Genomic DNA, 20,835 nt, shown 5'->3' with positions numbered 1-20,835 from the left:
TTGCACATTTCTACTGCACTAGCATTTATTTTTACACCAAGAGCACATCTAGAGAAGTTAAAAAAAATATCACAGGTGCTTCATGAGGCTTCGCATTCCATCAAAAAAGTATGAATGTTTAGAAAGATGTAAAAAATACTGTCGCAAAAACCTGGAGAATTGTACAGTACCTTCATACTTCGTTCTTTAGTTCCGTCAATAATAGATCATTCTTTAGTTTTTATATTTGGGTAACTGGTAATTAGTAATGAATCCTCTCTTTAGGTTTTATTTCAATTAAATTTGCATTTATCGATACTGTTGAATATGCAGCCATGAAGTTATAATAGGTTATTATTTTAATAACCCCCGACCACATGAATTGGGATAACGTAGCATAATGGCGTCGTGAAAAGGTTCTCCAATGTGAACCTTTAACAGGGTTTCTCCACGTCTTAGCAAATCAGAATTGCTTTTATTAAGAGCAGTACTTTTCAAATTTAGGGCAAATTAATTGGAACAACTTTTTGTGAACTGGGTAATAAGTGACTACTTTGCAAAATGTATGTTCTTGAAGTATTACCATGAAGCATATTGTAATTTGTATCACATTTTGCCATCAGATTTGTCTTAGCCTTAGCGATACCGCTACAAAATGTAGTTCAGACCCCAATAGCACAGCAGTTTTAAAGTCATGACAGGTGAGCTACGATTGGTCATTACCTCAGCAAGTGACAGTGCATACCACGACCACAATACATACATGTATTTCCTTATATGAAAATAAAAAACTCATACGAGAATCAACTATTTAATTCACAGTATTTTACAATATAAACCATTCCATAGATTTTAAATCATGCTCTAGAGTGAAAAAGTAGTTCGATTTCTTACTAAAATGTTAGAAAGGAAATGATATTGCATCCAAGTACAGGCAAACGTAGCCAAATTATAATCAAACGTCAAAAAAGATGTTAATGCCGTCACGAGCATGTCATTTAAGTGCAAAATGAACTTCCTAGCGTAAACTACAACATACAAATAACTTCACGTTGCTTTAATGCACCATTTCTTCTTGTGGCTGTCAACAGTGCGATGTCGCGTTGCTGTTTGCTAAGTTTTATCAAGTTAAACTTGGCTCTTGGAAGTGTCACCAAAAAAGCAAAACGCCGAATCCAATGCCAGCATAATGGCAGTGACGATAAACAAAACATGCACGCCAAATCTCCGGTTGGGTGCATATAATGGCAGTTACAATAACTAACAAAACATGCGTGCCAAGCTCCGGTTGAGTGCATTCAAATGGCTTTTGCCGTGTTGGGAAATCCGAGGATTAGTGAGCGTCGCCGCTGACCGACGAGCCCTCCCCGCGCGGCGAGGAGCACCGCGACGCTCCTCGCTCGCCGTTGTCCGAGCTGGAGCCGCTTTGATTGTGCAGGTCGCCGGCGGCGGCGCTCGCGCACGTCGAGGCGGGTTTGGCTTTCTCCTTAAAGTCCGTGATGATTACCGTGAGGTCGCCGACGGTCACTTCCAAATGTTGAGCGCTGCTCCGGTCCACGTTTTTTAACCTCGGTCTGGAGGGGTGACATCACAAAAGATGAATTGTTTCCCAAGCAAAGGGGAGTCAACATTTCATTTCTTCTATGAATTCCTATTGGTCCTTACATAGCATTGTTAAATATTGCATGTGGGAGGAAACTGGACAAAACCCTCGCAGGCACGGGGTGAACATGCAAACAAAGGGGAGTCAACATTTCATTTCTTCTATGAATTCCTATTGGTCCTTACATAGCATTGTTAAATATTGCATGTGGGAGGAAACTGGACAAAACCCTCGCAGGCACGGGGTGAACACGCAAACTCCACGCAGGAAGGCCTAAACCGGAATCGAACCCATGACTTCCGCATGTGAGGTAGACATGCTAACCCACCTGCCACCGTGCTGCCCAAAACATGAATTAAGCTGCAAAATCCGCTCGTTTTTATCCGCCCCAGAAGAGCAGCCATTTTGTCACCGGCTGTCGCCTGAAAATGACACAACTCACTTGTTTACGGAGTGAGATCTTGAGACATCCGTTCACCCCACGTGACGAAGTCGAGGGTTCGATTCCGGTTCTGGCCTTAACGTGTGGGGTTTGCATGATCTCCCCGTGCCCAAGTGGGTTTTCTCCGGGTACTACAGTTTCCTCCCACATTCCCCTTAAGTATGTTTGTTGGTGTGAATGGTTGTTTCTGTGCACCCTGTGATTGGCTGGTAAGTAGTTCTGAGTATACCTCGCCGACTAAGCTGGGATAGGCTCCAGCACACCCGCGTCCTTAATGAGGATAAGCGGCTAAGAAAATGCATGGGAATCAGCATGTCATAGTGAGACTTGTGCGCGGCATAAATCGTGTTATTGCAAAGAATTTGGGGAGGGTAGACTTTCAATTTAAATGAGCTCAGGCACATTATGGATTTTGCATCAGAAAATCTCAATAAATAACTTCTACTGATGAATGTGGACATAACACCTCATCTTCTTGAGGTTTTTCTTCCTCAGCGTGAATTCTTTGTCGCTCTTCTCCGATTTTTCTCTCTTCTCTTTTCTCAGCAGCGTGGGCGGCGGTGCAAATTGCTGATTTACTTGCTGTACCACCAACTGGGAAACAGGCCGTGGTTTTCTAAAAACAAAAGGACATGAGTACAACTATTAAGTACTTCGGTCTGTTCTTTACACAGAACAACAACAATCATGCAAAGAGAATCTGAGTTGGTGACAAATATTCAACATGATTTATTGGGCAACTAAAATAATCAAAATTGTTTCGACAATACACAAACGCTCCAATACATCCTACATTTCCTTACACTGGCCTTTGTTATGGTGCGTTTACTGTAATTTGGGAAAAAACACGACACTCTGATTCATATGTACTGCGTTCAACAAAATACAACACACCCGATACAAACTGACTGCCGCCGTCCTAAAGTCGATTTGAAATGAGCGTAAATACGCTACATTCACTCCTTTGTCCAAACTTGGCAAGACTTGACGCATTCTTACCGAGTTGACGTCCCTTTTCTGACATCGCACATCGTGCACTTGAACGCCTCGGCGGTGTTCTTGAAGGTGCAGACGCTACAGTCCCAGCAGCCATCGTCGGCTTGCGGCTGCTTCGATTGCCGTTTCGGCCTTTACACAACACAGAACAAAAGCGGGCAAGCTTGTTTTGAATAAAATACATATGCAGATAAAGTTGAATCCAAAGCGGTTCCGTTGTTTTCAACTCTGAAGCCAAACGAAGGCGCGTTCAACAATTCGGCGTCCGCCATTAAAACTGATTTAAAAAAAGAGCTTTTATCTTTAAGGGACAAGACTGCAATGATGTTGTCTTCATTCTCGGATTTGCTATTTTTTTTTACCTTGTGGGACTCTTCTTGTCGCCCATAACACACAAGTTGTCGTCAGTATAGTTCAAAGGCTCAAACGTTATCATTTAAAAAAAAAAAAAAAGGATAGCGCGCTTAGCTGCTGCTCAGCTGTCGTTAAAACTCAAGTCAACCGGGGTCATGTGACCGGAGTCCAACCAATCACCTTTGACGTTATCAAAACAGCGCCGCCGGCGAACTTTGTGGGAAATACTATATCGAAAACACACACGATACCAAATGATAATTTAAAGTATAAACATTGCTTTAGTATATTGTGTTTTGTTTGTTCCATAGTCTTTTTTTTTTTGGTCTTCCACTGAGGGTGCATGGCCATTTTTAGTGTCCACCAGGTGACGCGGTTTCCTCAAAAATCAGACGCGGAAATGAGAAGAGCAATGACTTAATTTAAATTATTTTGATGACGTCGTGCATGTTATGGTATGACGATGTGACGCGAATATTGATACTTGCGTGGATGCTATAAAATATAAAAAAAAAACATGGAGGGAACATAAGTTCGTTTATAAACAGGGTTTAGCATAAAAAATGGATGCGTGTTCATGATCTCGATGATCAACTGGCGAGAGGAGACTTGAAATCTAATTTTCTACTTTTTACTATAAAATGTTTTAATACTTTCAAAGTTTGATGATTATCCCAGCTGTTATAAAAACGCTACACAATAGAGCATTGTCTTGTATGCGTGGTTCATACTCCTTAACTGTAGGTGGCGGTAATGCACTTAAATGTACCTTGGCAACCAATTATACAGTGTAGCCCAAGAAGAGAGGTTCATAAAAGGCACGTCGTCAAAGGCTGATGCTAGGATTAAATTTGCTTTAGGTATAAATGAACGAGTACCGTTGACACACTAAGCCATGATTTTTGCTTGGTGTTTCACAACTTAATTCATTGGGTTATTTGACATTTTTCCCCCCAGTGTCGGTCCCCATGCCGGCCGGGTTTTGCTACTGCGATGTTATGCTAACTGGCTAACAGATGCTATCTAGCTAACTGATGCGTTTGCTAACGATGGCGCTCGCGCATTTGGCTTAAAATACACCAAACGATTCATTTGAGAACATCCACAATTTTTCGGTTGAAATTCGTAATTAGATCGGGAACGTTTGCAGACGTTCGTGTCGTCGTCGTCGAGACGAAACGTCCGTCGTTTTCTGTGGTGGTGCTACAATATTGAAGTCACATTCCAATAAATCCCCATCAAAAGTGAGTAAATGTTTACATTGTTCACGTTATCGAGTCCAGCATGTGTTCCTTCAAAGATTTTCTATAATCACAGCGTGTATTTAGTTCTGTACACCAGTGTTAAAACACTAACTTTGTGCACACGAGTTGCATAATGTGTGCATATTAATGTCACTAAAAACCAGAACATTTACCAAGTTACGCATATTAATGTCATTAAGAACCAGAACATTAATCAAGTTATCTTGTTTTCAGTGCCATTCGGACAAAGGTGGCACTCTGAGCATTTGCGTTATGAAGAGGCCTATTCACCTGCTGATATGAGAAAGGTAAGTTATACTAGTTATTGGTAACATAATCATGTGTTTGTAGAATTAATATCTGTTATCTGGCCACATTTTGTAATCTAATTTGTAAACCATTACAGTTTAAAGCAAGAAGGTTGGAATCGTTTAAAATATGCAAAGCTTAGAGAAGAGACAAAACTCAATTTTTCAATTCAAATGTAAAAACAAAAGAAAAACGATACAAAAATTATAGGTGAATGCAACAAAGAGACGACCTTGTGCATACAGCACTGTCATAGAAAAATGAATGGGATTTCGTGGGTATAAAATGTAAACTGTTTGGAAAGCTGAATTTCTGCAATGCGAAAAAGTAAATCGAGAAGATGTGACTCGCTTGAGATTCGCACACTGGACTAAGAAAATGATATTTGCGATAAAGGTGTAAATCAGTTTGTGAAAAATAGGGAATTTTTGATGAGTACAAGCCATGCGAATGGTTAGAATGTTATTATATTTAGTCATAACTTCAAAGTTCAATGAAAGAGGAAATTATTTACATTTAGAATTCCCAATGGGAATGCATTTTTGAATTCCCGGGGAATTAATGAAGATTTTTGGAGGTGGTGTGGACTAAGAATTGGAGAAAAACTGAGTTAGGGAGAGTGAAACTTCTCAACATGATGAAGTTGTTCATTTTATCACTACCACTTTTTTTCAGAGTAAAACAAATTTGTATTATATATCTCCAACATTAAGTGTTCAGCATATCACTATCACAGTTGTTCTTCTGCAAAGCAAGATTTTTGGTTATAATTCCATATTGTTCCCAATCTCTCCAGAAGATTCCACTTTGTTCAATATAATTCCGTTAATTTATATTCCATGATCCCAAAGCATTTCACGTGCTTCCATCTTTTCATTCAGCTTTCAATATTCACAAGCAATAGCGTCGTTTTGTTCTGGTGACGTTTCGGTCCGAATCAATTCTATGTATATTTTTTCAGAAGGTTAGTTTTCCAGATGGTTGCTTAACCCAAACACAAGGGTGAACATCAAGAATATTTACCTTTGGTCTGTCGTGCACATTTAAGATTCAGGGCTTCTATTCCCTTGCTTTGTACCTTAAAGCGATGGTTATCGCTCTCAAACTCTTAGCTAATTTTGCACTAGGACCTGTTAGCGCAGATCTGTGTGACATCATAAGGATTGTGTGCCCTCATGATGATGCCTCATCATTTCAAAGCTGTTTTGTGTCATTTCTACAATTTTGACCTCAGTCATTTACCATTCCAATAAAATCGGGATGTTTAAATTAGCGCTGAAATGAATTTTGTTGTTTTTTTTTTTTTTTTTTTTGCTTTTTCAATTCATGTACAGCATAGGTGTGGAACTCCAGTCCTCGAGGGCCGGCATCCTCCCAGTTTTCCGGTTTTCTTTCCCCAACACACCTGATTCAAATGATTAGCTCATTAGCAAGCTCTGCAGGAGCTTCAAAATGATCCCAATCATTTGAATCAGGTGTTTTTGAGGGAAAAGGTTTGAAAACATGTAGGATATCAGCCCTCGAGGACTGGAGTTCCACACCTGTGATGTAAAGTTTGAATGCACTACAAAGACATTTAATTTTCAAACCGTAAAATTGCTAAAAACTTAAAAGAAAATGAGCAAATATGAACTCGTTTGCATTTGATGCCTGTGACATTTTTCAAAAAAAGCTGGTCCCAGTGGCAATAAATATTAAAGTTGAGGAATGCTCATCAAACAGCTGTCTGGAACATTCCACAGGTGAACAGGCTAATCGCCTAAATGCTCTGTCATTCACATGCAAAGATGGGATTGAGTTGACTTCTTTGAATAAATGTATGAGAGTATAGTTGAACAGTTAAAGAACAATGTTCTTCAACATAAAATTGCAAAGAAGTTAGGGAGTTCATCATCTACAGTCCATAATGTAATTAAAACGTTGAGAATGTGGAGAAAGCGCAGATCTGCAATATGCATAATTTAGCTACAAACGTGGAAATATGTTTTGTGGTCTGACGAGTCCATTTCACGTTGTTTTGGAAAATTCTGCATATTGCGTTCCCTGGGCAAGGGGAAAAGAGCCGTTCTGGCTTATGGATGCAAAGTTCAAAAGCCAGCATCTGTGGTACGATGAGCTGTTTTAGGACTAATGGCATGGGTAACAAACTATCTGTGAAGGCATAATTAATGCTGAAAGGTACATGCGGTTTTGAAGAAACACGTGCTGCAATGCAAACTTCTTTTTTATGGCAAGACAATGCCAAATGACATAATGCGCAATTTTAAGAATTTAGAAAAACGTTGTTTCAACTAATTTGCTCTTAGTTTGAAAAGAAATTCCAGTCATTCCATCCCACAGCTTGGGATATGGTTTGCTGATTCCCTGTGCAAATTTCCTGGACCTGAGTGTGGATTCATTCAACTCCCATTTGACAACCGCTGCTTTAATACATGGAAGCAAATAAACATGAAGATATTTTTCGGAAAATTGCGATGAAAACCTCAAGCTAACCCTTTAGCCACTCAGGCCCATGTTAAACGTGGAGTCTTTGCCAGGAGAAAACCTACTCATACGGCACTGTGTTTTCCAGGTGACGGTGCAGAAAGTGGTCAGCGTTTTCGAAAAGAACCCCCACTACCCTTCTCAGGTGTCGCACGGAGCGGGATATGAATATGACGGCTGGTTTGATGATGGCCCCAACTACCTTGACGAAGAATGTTCCATTGACAATAATTACCCGTCAAAGCAATACTATGACGAAAACCCCGACTATGGCGGTTATCAGAGAAACCATCAGGTAGGACAAGACTGCGATGTCTGAAACTTGTTGCAAATGTGCTTCATTCGGAAGATTTATATGCTATGATGATAATGCAGTGAACATGTGCCAACATGGTTTTTTTTTTTTTTTTGTCCATCTTTCTCTTAGGAGCCGCAGTATCAACGTTCGCATTATGACAGAAATGATTTGAGGCATCAGATACGCTCAAGGTGATTCATGTACTTTGCTTTACAGTATTTGAATGGTTGATTTAGCGTAGTAAATGGTTTCTCAGCAGGACTTAAAGTGTGTCATCTCACATAAGGGTTGCGAAATTCATTTCGGACAGAGCTTCACAGTAGTTGAAAGGTTTGCTTTCTTTCTTTTTTTTTTTTTTTTAAGCGCAGAAACTGCCGCATATCCCGAGATTACGCCTCAGTTTTTGGAGTGACAGCTTGTAATGTAAATCCTGCTATTTCTCTCTATCTGTCTGTATATAAATAATATATAAAACTTTTATTTATTCCATTTAATTTATGCATCAGTTCACTGAGCCACCTGGACACACCAGCAACTGTTTTAGAAAGGGGGAAAAAAAGCCCAAAAACAAAATTTCTGCTGCCCCCCCCAATTTTACTTATTTCATCGCCATTGGTACTATTATGAAACAGTTTCTGTACTATTACACAGAAATATTTCAGAGTTTTTCAATGATCTCTTTTAATAGTGCATTATCCAATGATAATATTTTTTGCACAAATGCAGCCTTAGCAGGAAGTGTGCATCTTTTGTAAATCCATATCAATAAATTGTACAGACTTTGCATGCTGCTTCAATAAATAGACTGCAGTAAAACAAACAGACCACTAGAGGGAGGCAGTGTTCCGTAAGACAGCCGTGGCTCTCTTGAAGATGTTTTTATTCATATTTGATAGAACGTGTTTGGAAAGTCAGCTGGCACTTTTCTTTTGTTTAACAGACATGTTTCAGGACACAACACTAGAAGAACATGTAATCAACACTATGTTATAACTGATTTGGGCAGCACGCTCCACATAGCTACTTCCGGTATTTTATATTGAAAAGTACATGCTCATTGAAAATTTAAATGCACAGCGATATCTTAACACCCTCCGTAGTTGAACAGGGTTGTTGTAACTCTTTATGTACATAAAGGTATAAAATTACATCGCCCTAATGAATTTGTCCTACAACTCACCCGTCGTAGTTAATGACCGCTTAGTGTAAAAAAAAAAAAAAAAAAAACACTTATGGGAAATATATTTGGAAGCATTTCTTTGTCAACCCCACTGCTCGTAAACCTCACGGCTTAACCCCAGACAGAGTCGCTAAGTCCAGCTGTTGTAAACCCCGACATCAACACACACACACACACACACACACACTTCTCACCTCGCCAGCTTCGACATACCAGCAGTTTACGGGCCTCCCCACCACCACCACCACCACCGGCAGGCTCCTTTTTCAAGGAGTCATACCAGGCTAGAATGGGGGACAAAGGGCACTAGTGTCGAGCGACTGCCAAAGAACCCCCGCATCCACCCTTTGCCCCACCCTAATAGAGAAAACAGCCAGATCGCTCCCTCTTTAGTTCAAACACCCACGTGCATCGGATATTTTGAGCCACACAGCTCGGTTCTAGCCTTTCGGCGATAAATTCATGCGTTTAGGTGATTGACGGCGCTTTGAGGTTTGCCGTTTTTAGTGTGGCCTTATTGAGAGTTCAAAATTGGGTTGCATCAGTATCAGTTCTTCATACTGTGCATCAGTTTGAAGAACTTTGCAAAAATAATGTCATGTTTTGCAAAGTAGCTTCTTTCTTATTTGGCAATAACTCTCTTTGTGTTCCAATGCATTATCTCTTCATTTGAAAAGACAAACTGTTGTCATAATGGCATTACAAAGGGTTAAATTAGATTTGCCGATTCCTGCAAGAACCTGGTTAAAGTCTCCTGGGTTTTTTCAACTGTCTTCACCTTACTTTTATTTGAGAGCCACTGCTCTCAAATATTATCGTCTTCTATTCTGGTCCGAAAAAATGCGAGTTCGCATTTGGCATAATCTCGTTTAGAAATGCAGCTCATGTTCAGACTAAGGACTCAACAGCCAGGTGCCTACAGGTCATTGACACCTAAACATCTGGAACTAGGCTCAACGCGGTCCAATGACTTTGTCAGCTTTCAGCGGTTGTATAATGCGCGGAAGTGGGGTCGCCGCAAATCTGGTGACGGCGCTCTGTGACTTCAGTGCTATAATTAAACGGTACCTTCTATTGAGGGCAGACGCTGACTTGAAAATTGGTGCTGAGTTGAAAATTGGTCCTTTTACATGCTCCAAGGGCCAAAAGTGGAAGATTGCCTCCATTCCACAAATTGATCCATGTGCCCTACTGGCTTTGAATTTAAATGTGTGGTTTTGCCTTCAACCCGTTCCTTTTTTTTTTTTTGTTTTTCATATTACAACTATTATCCACTTTATCTCTGGGACGTTTGAATTAACTGTGCGTTCTGTTTTTGGCGAGAACAAATTTTTAACTAGCCTGTGTTCTGTTTTTCAGGAAAAATGGCCGCCCCCCGCCATATTTCAATAACAGGGGTTGGGTCCACTCTCAAAGGTAAGTCAGTTCCCTATTGAACCTGTAATGTTTTCTGTCTTTGGGCCATGTTAAGAACTCCCCATTTTATTACAATATAGTTGTTGAAGCAGTAAAATAAAGCTAAATGACCTCTGGACAAAACATCCTGAACTTAGCAGGTGAGATACAAGATGGAGAGGTTTCCCTTATCGATCGACCTGGGCTGTGTTTAATTTCAGTCGAGAGGACCATAATCATTTCAGGCACTCGCAGAACGTAAAAGGGGACTGGGAGCGCTCATCTGGGAAGAAGAAAATCCAATCACCTGCTAAAAAGACCGCCTCCTCTATTGAGTCGGAGAAAAGCCCTACACAACCTCAAAAAAGTAAGACTTTATTTTTGTGGGTTTCAGTATGGATTAGAAATTGACACATCTCTTCTAAACGCTTTAGATTGTCACAATTAATAGTGATACATGAACAATCTTGGCATTTTTTAGCTTTACATGCAAGAGAGTCAAAATCATGAAGTGCGTATGGTAATGAATAGGTCACTAGCAGCTAGCGCTATAGCCGCAGTGACAGCGGGCACTCTTTAAATTTTCACTACCCATTAGCCGTTTATTTTTCTTACATTAAGTTGCATTAAGTTGCTTTAAGTTACATTAATAAACCAGCGCTTCTCAAATAGTGGGGCGGGCCCCCTTGGGGAGGCGTGAGGTGATGCCAGGGGGGGCCGCGGATGACCCCAGGGAAGAGGCTTTGTTTTTGTCATGTTAATTATAATTGCAATATAATAACATTTTCTCCTTTTTTTCAGGCACTTTGATGCACTGTTTTTTTCCCGGTTTTAGACTAAGCTTTAAGTCATATAAATGCTGTACAAAATAATTAGCAGTTGTTGAAAGTGTCTCTTTTGTAAATGTTAAAAAGGATACAGGTTTAGGTATACTTATTCAAAATTTTTAAATAATCTTATTCATAGTCAGCGCGTCGAGTGGGAAGGGGGGCGCGAAAAGTTTTTTCTTTCATAGGGGGTTTGGTAAAATATAATTGAGAAGCACGGCATTAAACAAACCTCACATCATCATTTCAACAAACAAAATACCTTGATTAGTTCCCCATACAGGGACGTAATTATTATCTTAGGCGATCTCATCATTGTTAGAGTACTAAAAGGCATCATCTGGTATATCTTATAGTTTTAAGCAACTGTGTTTACCCCTCGGAAAGTGATACAGTGACACTCAATCGATCGACCTGGCTTTGGCATCACAATCTAACAGTCTTAGTGAGAAAGTCGTTCCCACTCCCATGTGGCTTGACGATGTCATCGGGATCACGTGGCCTCACATGCTTTCTTTGGACTTTTACAAGATTCTTGCCCCCCCCCCCCCCCCCCCCCCCCCCCCAAAAAAAAAAAAAACGTTTGAAAGATGGTTTCAATTGATTCGACACGGCAAAGGTCATTAGATGTAAAACGAAGTAATTTCTTTGCTTTGATTGCTGAGCTGTGCAAGCATATTTATGTGCTGAAAATGTAGTTCTTTGTTGTGCCAAGCTTTTGAAGATGCAATAAACCAGTGAGAAAACAGTTGTACCTCCCACCTCCATCTGGAACCCTAATTAGGCCAGTAAAGCATGCTGAAATGGGGTTCTGGTGATTTTTCTGCGCATACTACTTGCTCTCATGTTCGCAGGGGCAATGAATGAGTTACCCTAGCCTTTTTGAAACGGAATTCCCACACAAGATTTGTACTAGCGAATCCCCTTGTAGTTTGGCTTACCTCGATACATTTAAATATAACGACGGAATTAGGAAACGGCGAGCTGAAGATATGGGTTTCATTTCAAGCGGTCTACAGCAGTGGTTCGCACGTACATTACAATGCAAAACATTTTTCGATTGGGGGGGATAAGACAAAACAACTTGCTGTGCCATCTGCAGCTGATTTTTTTCAAGTTTAGAACTACATTTGAAGCGGTAGTTTTAGGCGGGTTTTATTCAGCAACTCCAAAAGATGTATTGACACATTTTTTTATTTATAGCTCATCTGCATAGAATTGTCACTATTTACTATACGCATCCATATTAAACTTGACAAAATAAAGGGGACAATTTTTTACAAAGGAACCACCATAACACGATTCAGCAATAAGTTGTTTCACGTTCCAATTAATTTGAGCTTAATTTGAAAAGAAACTGGCGCTTCCTGCCACAACATTAAAAAACATTCATTTAGATTTGCTGATACTTGTAGAAGCTCTGTTGAAATCTCATGTACCTCTGAAGTGTGTTCGTGTTTCTCCATGTGGTACTTGTATCCCCATTTGAGAATCACTTCTCTAGTCATTTCCAATTTCCTTATGTTCAACTGAACAACCAAACACCGGCCTCCAGTTTCAGTTATTTTTGTTTCTCTTTTTCATTAGCTAAGGCAGTTGCCGTTCCAAACCCCCCTCCAAGTGTCCCTGCAGAGGAAGCTCCTGAAACATCTTCATTAGTAAAGGTAAATAAAGTGCGCTCGCCGTTGACATGTGGCGTGCATAATGAGGCTCGTACAAAAACAAGAACTCAACACCGTTTAAAGAGTTAGGTTGTTTCATTTTGCATTCGGAAAGTCTTTGAAATAAAAACCAGTTTGGAAAGCCGGCGACCTCGCCACTGACCCTCGACCTTTACTCTAGGAGGAAAGACCCCTTGATTCTGTACCAGCGCAGGAGGAGCCCGCTCCTTCCGGAATGGAGTCTGAGTCGACCCAAGATGACGAATTAAAGGCACGGCGGTCAGAGGCCATTAAAGCCAAGGCTCTGGAAATTGAGAAGGTAATAATACATGAAGAAAAATACCATTAGATTTTACTATAAGCATTATTAGTGAATACTATTCAAGTCGCCTATACTAAAGACAACGGGCCCTCAAACACAAAGCAGTCCACTTACTTCTTCAATCAAAGGTATTGAAAGTATTAGTCAAGAAGAAAATGCATTACTGTAAAAATAAATTGAAAAAAGAAAAAAAAAAGTTTAGATTTGACTTCGTCACAAGTCACATATTGGTGTATTTTTTTACAGTCATTCTTAATTATGATTTTAATCAATATAACTAACTCGGTTCAGTTTGAATTTGTTTGAAAACCAATCGTTTGAAAACAACAACATACATCTAATTTTAAATGAGTTTTAAAAAACAACTTTCCAAACTTGTGCAGCTTGCTTAAATGCCACCATTATGTGGGTAACTTTTGGTAAGCACATCTTGTTAACAGACCATCCAGCATTCTCACACTTGATTTCATGATTTAACTCATTTTCAATGTCGATGTTTGATATGACAAATCAATTTAATTCATTGTTGATAGGTCGAAAGTGTGAGCGTGGTGAGTTGCTACATTTTTCATTTGTTCTTGGAAAAATGTATACAAGAAAATCGAACCTGATATTCAGCACCTACAACCTTAAACTTTTGAACTTAACATTTGTTCCAAATAAAAGCTCATGTGATTTAATTGAATCATCTCACTTGTGTGGAATTACAAAACACGCAAACGTGTGATGACCAAATGATGATGTAATGTCCAGGCAAATTAAAATATGACAACCTTAAATACCCCAAAATGTGCACTGGTTTGCATATTATACAATAATTTGCAGTATAACTTGTAATGGCTCTGCACTATGAAATATCATAAGAATCACGATGAAAAACGTGTCAAATCAAGCTCTTGACAAAACGATCTAATGGTCGCACCCACTTTTGGTAAACTTCATGCAAGAAATTGTCTTGTAGTCACTGTAGTCATTTTCATGTGGCCTGGAGTCAAATCCATAAAAGTTTTACAGTACGCAGTACTACTGGCTCGCCTCTTGCTGCACATTTTGAATTCCAAATGCCAGTTAGCAGCTCTTTGCTGTCGCACCACTTTCTGCCCCCCCCCCCCCCCCCCCCGCCCCTTGGTCCCTCCGCGCTGCACTACGTGCCACTTATCTGTTCCTGTTAAAGCAGGATAGGAATTGGCCCGCGGGCTCTCTGGCGGCCCACCCACAGCGCGGTACGTCTTTTGGCATTAGTGTGCACACATGCCTACCCCACCGGTTCCCAGCGCTGCCGCAGACGGTGGGCTGGGACGGGAGGCAGCGCGCGCTACGGTGACTTTACGGGAACATCTGCCTCCGAGCCGCTCGGATCAGATCGCAAGCAAAGCTGGTGGGGAACTTGTAAAAGAAGCCCTTGTTTCGCTTTGCGGAAACCATGCGTTCCTCATTTCTTGTTCCTGGAGCAGGATTTTTTTTTGTGCTTTCATACTCATCAGTCCCTCGGCATAGATTCTGGGGTTAAGAAACGGTCATTAAACCTTAAACAAACACACCATGCCCATAAACATGACTGGCATCATAAAAATATTGAAAAACCTCCTTCCAAAATACCTCTCGCATGATGTCATGGATGGCGAGTGGAGATATGGACCACAGAACGAGTGATCACGCAAGATAACACTTTAAATATCCATTCATAAGTTGTCAGGGATTCCTCAGGGACGTGTACTGTTGGACGGTATCCATTTTCACAACTAGCTGCTCCTGGAGATGATGGCTTAACAGGCAGCTTTTAATATCACCTAATGTGTACCAGCCCTCAATTAGAATGCTTGTGATGCAGGACCCCTGCCTGCCTCATTTGGGCCTCACATGTGTAATCCCACTCAGGCCCCCCAATTCAGTTTCCCTTCACACACCCCTGAGTGTGTTCACAATTTAGACCTCCACAAACATCCGACTTGGGTGGAAGCCCGCTTTGTTAATGCTACTCCTATTCATGTTTGTGCTTCTGCCCCGTGTGGCCCCATTGCACCAAGTTTAAAGATCTTATAAAATGAAGAACCTCCACGCAACATGTTCCGAATGTTTAGGTATAAAACAAATTTGATTTTCTGCTTTTGCTAGTAATTGCGCTCGCGTCTCCTATCACGGGAAAGCACATGAGGTCATACTCTGTTATGAGTGTTGAGAATAATGCCGTTTAATTTAATGGGATTAGCTAAATGAGGTTTGTTCTTTTTTTTTTCTTTCAATGATTTAGTTTCGCTGCATTTGAAATGCACTGATCATTATTGTGCCTTATGTGCAATGTGTTAGGATTAATTGCAAAGAATGAGGTCATCCACGGCTTTTCTTTACAACTTTAATGTACCCTATACACCCCCCCCCCCCCCCTACACACACACACGATGAAGAAAAGTTGTTCACAAACATTACAGTTAATCATTTAAATGCTCAGTAAGCTGAATTGACATCTTGTCGGACTTATGAGGCATAGATTCTCACTCTATCTGTCCAAGTTGTAAAACATTTGGAGGTTCCACTAAATGTGAGGAAGATTTTTCCGGGAATAAGTCACTGAAACACCACCTGAGCTTTTTCAGCTGTGTCATGTTATATACCGGTAAAAATGATCCCAGAAACAATCATCCTGAGATGTGGTTGCACACTCAGTATGTTGTGTATATACTTCATGGTGCTGAGGACTGTCATTATGCGGATCAAACGCATCCCACAGTCTGGGGGTATTTCTGTCTTTTGCGGCTGACTCGTCTTGAACGTGAAAGCACCTTGTTGGAGAGGGGGAATGACAAGTATTCCAGTTGCGCTGATAGCTGTAATAAAACCCGTAGCCGACCTTTCATTTCCATTTTGTAGTTTCCTTTCTGACTGAGGGAAAAAATGTATGGCATAAAAATTCCGGTTTGCAGGAATAGAGTCATTCAGTTACTGTAATCCCCTAAATATAAACCGCACCTGTATATGGGACGCCCTCTTAATTTTGCGGTCAAGTTCTGGCATTTACTATGGTACGGCTGTATATCTTGCCACTCAGCTGCAGACATCATAACTTTTACACGATTCACTGTTTTAGTGATATTCCTGTGTATGAACAATAATAAACTCGAACAGTGGTTCAGTCTGCTCGCTTCTCTTACTGAAAATAATGCCGTACCAACCTCAGCTAACTCGAGCTGCTGTTCTGCTACAGGCACTTGCCGCTAACAAACAACCGACGTCCACCCTCTTGCTTGTTTCAGACGTAATGTCCAACCCATGCAAATTTGGATTTTTGTTTTAATATGCGATTAATGTTTTCCAGGCATTTCTCGTGCATTCTTTCAACAAAGAATTTATCGGTCTGTAATAAACAATAATATATCAGGTATACATTGTTTTGGCTTATAATCAATTAAGGCAAAATTCTACCCAATAAGGGACCATAAATGTACGCAAACTGTGGCTTCTTTTATTCAACGTTTAACTTTTCATTTTGAGTGAAACAATGGTAATTCGCTTCATTTTCAAAACGCTTCTTCACTGCGCAGTCACTCATATACAAACAAAATATTAGTGTTTAGCCCGCTGACTGAAATGATTTTTTTTTCTTCAATTTCCAACCCTTTTTGTCATTTAAAAAATGCTTTCCACCACATTGCAATGTTGATTTGAATTTGATTATTTGTTCAGCCCTACTACAATCTGAAGGCAGCACATGATTTGATTTTACTCGGAAATGGGGTACGCACACAAAACCCCCCACACTTCCTTTTCTGATCAGCTTAGGCCCAATGCTTGAATGTTTTGAATAGATAATCTTGGGTGATTATCCTGCGGTGTCCAGTGTGTTAAGCAGTAACCCACACACCCCCCCACCCCGATCTGCAGCTGGTCACGTTATCGCTTTTGCCTCTCAATTTCCTTGGCATAGTATTTACAGTATGTTTCTGTGGTCTTATATAAATTAGCTTCACATAATTCTACTCACGCGGTCAAAATATGACCGTTTTAATTCAGACATGATCTCACTCCTTTACACCTTCAATCACATCAACCCCCGTTCTAAAATGTATTATTTTTAAGAAGGCTTTCATGACCGAAATTCAAATTGATGGTTTGACCATGATAAAAAGCCTCAGCAAAACTCTCAGGAAGAGAAACAAGCACTCGCGGTTTGATATTTTCCAATAACTGACACATCCCTGGAACGAAGCCTTTAAACCGGTTAACCTCACATTCTGCTCAAGATGTTGAACGCGGATTCACGATCACAAGCTTGTGCTTGCGGTTTGATTGCAACCATTATGTTGTTTATGTTCCAATCACTTTTGCGTAGTTTATCTTTGCGATGACTTTGCAATCACATCATCTTGCGGAACCTCTAAGGTTGACTTCATTCCTGCACTCTTTATTAATTTCTTCCTTCTGGGAATATTCCACAGCAAACATCTTAACATTTAATCATGCTTGATTGATTTGTGTACCATATTTTCCGCACTATAAGGCGCACCTTCAATGAATGGCCTATTTTAAAACTGTTTTCATTTATAAGACATGCCACAGTATAAGGCGCATAGAACAGAAGTTACATTTGTGGCTGGGGTTGCAATATCCATCCAACCAGGCGGAGGTGCACTAAAGGGATTGTCAACAATACAAAACAATCAGATCAGTCAATCATACATTATTAATCGAATATAAGCATTCTCATAACTTTGTTCTCTCCCAAAATGAATAAACAGCTGTTTTATTTTAGTACTATCTGAAGAATTAGGGGGAAAATCATATATCAATTCAAAACGTATCATAATTTCAAAACTGGTGTTATAATGCTTTCAATTGTAAAAAAATACATTTAAAAGTGAAACACAGAGGATTTACATGGAGATTATTTTATTCCCCACACACACAAAATGAAAACTCTGTTTATGCACTGTATAAGGCGCACTGTCAGCTTTTGAGAAAATCGAAGGCTTTTAGCTCATGTTTATTTTAGTAGCAGATTGTTTTTACGTCACCAGTTTGGTGAACGGCACTTCATTTTAGTTTTTAGCCCCGAAGACCCTAATTTAAGGGCTAAAGGTGACCTGGACTACATGAAGTCACCTCTGGAGGACCTGGCTGTCCCGCCCTACTCTTTTGCCTGGCCCTAAAAGCAATACGTGGGCCTCCATTAAATTCCCCCGCCTCTCTCAGGTGATAAAGATGTTGTGAGCTGGCACCTGGGACACCTACAAAGAACTTAACAGCCGCTTTAGCTCGCCGCTAAAGTCCTCGAGGGATGTAAGAGCTCGTTGCAATGTGGTGTGAAAGAATGCTGCAGTGAGGCGAACAATTTTCACACCTCATGTCCGTTCTGTTATGGGCCCACGTTCGCCTGGACTGTTACCAAATTGTCAGTTTTTCTGAGCCCTTTTAAGCATTTTACTCCCTAATTTCAAAACGCATATCTGTAACTTTTATTTCTTAATCCATACTAGAATCACGACTTGCTGCGTATGAGACGTTGCGGAGCCTACTGGATTATTGATTCTAACGCAAGACATGCTCTGTCGCGTTCATTCCGAGTTAGCCATATTTTAGCCCTTAACGTTGTTAACAGAATTACCCCCTTCGCATGGGGCGGACATTGTGAACAGATTTACACCCTTCACATATGTGGGGGGCGCAATTGCCATGCTTGTTGTCACTTTGCTTCCCGTAAAACTCTTTTCACGTCATAATCCAAGACTCACAAGACCCTGACGAGTTTATGTGGGCTTTGGAGAACGTGGGGTGGGCTTTCGAAACAAAATACGCAGTAGGAGACCAAAAACGGAGCATCCATTTTGCCGTGGCGGTGATGAAATGGGCAATTAAGTCCGCTGGTGTGGCAAGGGGGTTCCTGACTTAACTCTGTTCCGTTTTCAAACTTTAAACAATGATATGCTTGGTGCTTCAGTCGTAATATGATCTAATGCGTATTTCAACTGGTAAATAGGTGCTTAAGAAATACCCAAACTCCAGCTGATCCACCCCCAGCCCGTCCTAGGACCAGACCACACCCCCTTCCTCACTTTAAAATGAATATTGATTTTTCAAACTGTTGTCTTATATTTTTATGCAGCATTATAGACAGGATTGTGAGACATTCGTCACAGTGGTGAAGATGTTGGTGTCCAAGGAGCCCACTTTGGAGGATCTTCTTCACAGCGCTCTGAATAAGAACTTGTCTGAGATAAAGCAGCACTGCTTCTCGGCCCTCAGGCACTATGTGAAAGAACTTGATGAGGCGCTGGAGTGTCCAGACAATGCGACGTAATGTGGACTTTTTTTTTTTTTTTTCATCTATGCGTGTTCGTGTGTGTGTATATAATCAAAGGTGTCCAAATTCGATTGAAATGATCAGCTCAGCAGAAGCCCGAGGATGATGATGCCCATTATTTGAATCGTCTCTTGGAGAACGGTAATAACACTTTAGACGCCCCTTACATCATGTTTTTTTTTTTTGGGGGGGGGGGCTTTTATTTTTACTTGATTTATGTCATAGTTAATAAAACCTGTTTTTATTATTCATTAGTGTTGGGCATCGTTTAAATTTGGACTGTTCCAGGTCTGATTTTTTTTTTCATGTTTATAATTATGCATGTATGCTGCAGCCGTGTACGCTATACAGTAAAAGAAACATGCTGACTGTTTACCACTACACTCGACACACTTACGCAATTCTCACTTAGCACACCATCGCCAATTCCTCGATTCCCGATTCTCGTTGCCCAACCTTAGTTTTTTAAGTATTCGCTGTATGTACATAAAGTAAAAATCACTTGCACGTTTCCATTTACCGATACGTTTCAGAATCCTTTCAAATGATAGTGTTATTTGTCAGTGAAAAGTATGGTTCAGACTGCTGGATAAAAATGGAAAGGTGTTAATGTTGAGGGTACAAAGTGTATTTTGTCTTGCCGATAATGTGTAAGATGCAGGAAACTTTTCTCATCAGATTATGCTGAAGTATTGCAGTGTAAATAGTAAAAAGCTGAAATATTTTAGGGTTACATCAATTGTGGCCGTTTGGAGTGCCTTGCTTTAGTCATTAAGGTTTTTAATTTTTTTTGACGTTGCTGCAAAATACAGTGGTGACAAACATTTGATGACATTTCTTAAACTCACTCAATCTTGTAAGATTACGTCTCAACGAACCAACAAAATGTGTTGGTTTGAACATCGAAAAGCAAGGATATTAAATCATGGGAATGAGCCAAAAACTGGGGACACATGGGACAATTTTTTAAAATTTTTCATGCTTTTTTTCCCTCATGTACATAAACCGAGCCAATAACCTGAGGTTGAAGTCTCGTGTCGTCTTTTTTTTTCCAATAATTTTTTCCTTTTTTGAGAAATACGTAAAACCTTTGCAGCGTAATCAGTTGTATTCTGTATTTGAAACTTGAGAACAATGAATTTCATAGACAGTAGTGTGAAAAATTAATCTACTGCTTTACTGTCTTCGGCTGTTTCTTTTCTCGCTCCCCTGTAAAATTTTCACCAAGCCATCTCCTCATTGGCCCACACCCATATGTAATCCAAGACTAACGATATCATGGGACCAATTGAAAAACTTGTAAAACCACATGAGCTTACTTTAGTCCACTTTTGCGTTTTAGAACGTGTGTGTATTTTAATTGTAAAATACTCAAATATTTCAATAAAGAAATGTAATGAAATTGTTTACACTTATTTATTTTCAGTCTACTTACTTCAACCCCTG

At 40.2% G+C, this 20,835-nt stretch overlaps 2 protein-coding genes across 4 annotated transcripts; one reads left to right on the top strand and one right to left on the bottom strand.

The window, feature by feature from the left end:
* Nucleotides 1-777: 777 nt before the first annotated feature.
* LOC148422872 (YY1-associated factor 2-like) lies at nucleotides 778-6,058 on the bottom strand. Of its 2 annotated transcripts, none has more exons than XM_088416365.1 (4): nucleotides 5,951-6,058; nucleotides 3,024-3,152; nucleotides 2,491-2,640; nucleotides 778-1,553 (listed from the first exon to the last, which is right to left on the bottom strand). In XM_088416365.1, exons 1-4 carry the CDS (start codon nucleotides 5,968-5,970, stop codon nucleotides 1,313-1,315), a joined length of 540 nt encoding a protein of 179 aa, XP_088272491.1. In that variant the 5' UTR covers nucleotides 5,971-6,058; the 3' UTR covers nucleotides 778-1,312. The 2 variants fall into 2 exon arrangements, with proteins under 2 accessions (XP_088272491.1, XP_088272490.1); XM_088416364.1 differs by lacking the exon at nucleotides 5,951-6,058 and adding an exon at nucleotides 3,383-3,545.
* LOC148422871 (uncharacterized) lies at nucleotides 4,168-20,791 on the top strand. 2 transcript variants are annotated; one of them, XM_088416363.1, is made up of 10 exons: nucleotides 4,168-4,234; nucleotides 4,525-4,618; nucleotides 4,853-4,926; nucleotides 7,500-7,706; nucleotides 7,839-7,900; nucleotides 10,249-10,305; nucleotides 10,506-10,651; nucleotides 12,699-12,775; nucleotides 12,954-13,091; nucleotides 19,192-20,791. In XM_088416363.1, coding segments are annotated over exons 2-10 (957 nt in total). In that variant the 5' UTR covers nucleotides 4,168-4,234; nucleotides 4,525-4,617; the 3' UTR covers nucleotides 19,387-20,791. The 2 variants fall into 2 exon arrangements, with proteins under 2 accessions (XP_088272489.1, XP_088272487.1); XM_088416361.1 differs by having other exon boundaries at nucleotides 4,169-4,618.
* Nucleotides 20,792-20,835: the final 44 nt, after the last annotated feature.

Source organism: Hippichthys cyanospilos, chromosome 6, assembly GCF_059441005.1.
Source record: "Hippichthys cyanospilos isolate Australia breed blue-spotted pipefish chromosome 6, RoL_Hcya_1.0, whole genome shotgun sequence".
NCBI classification, from domain to species: domain Eukaryota; kingdom Metazoa; phylum Chordata; class Actinopteri; order Syngnathiformes; family Syngnathidae; genus Hippichthys; species Hippichthys cyanospilos.
Note: the sequence above shows the minus strand (reverse complement) of the source record. Positions and strands in the feature narration are given on the sequence as shown.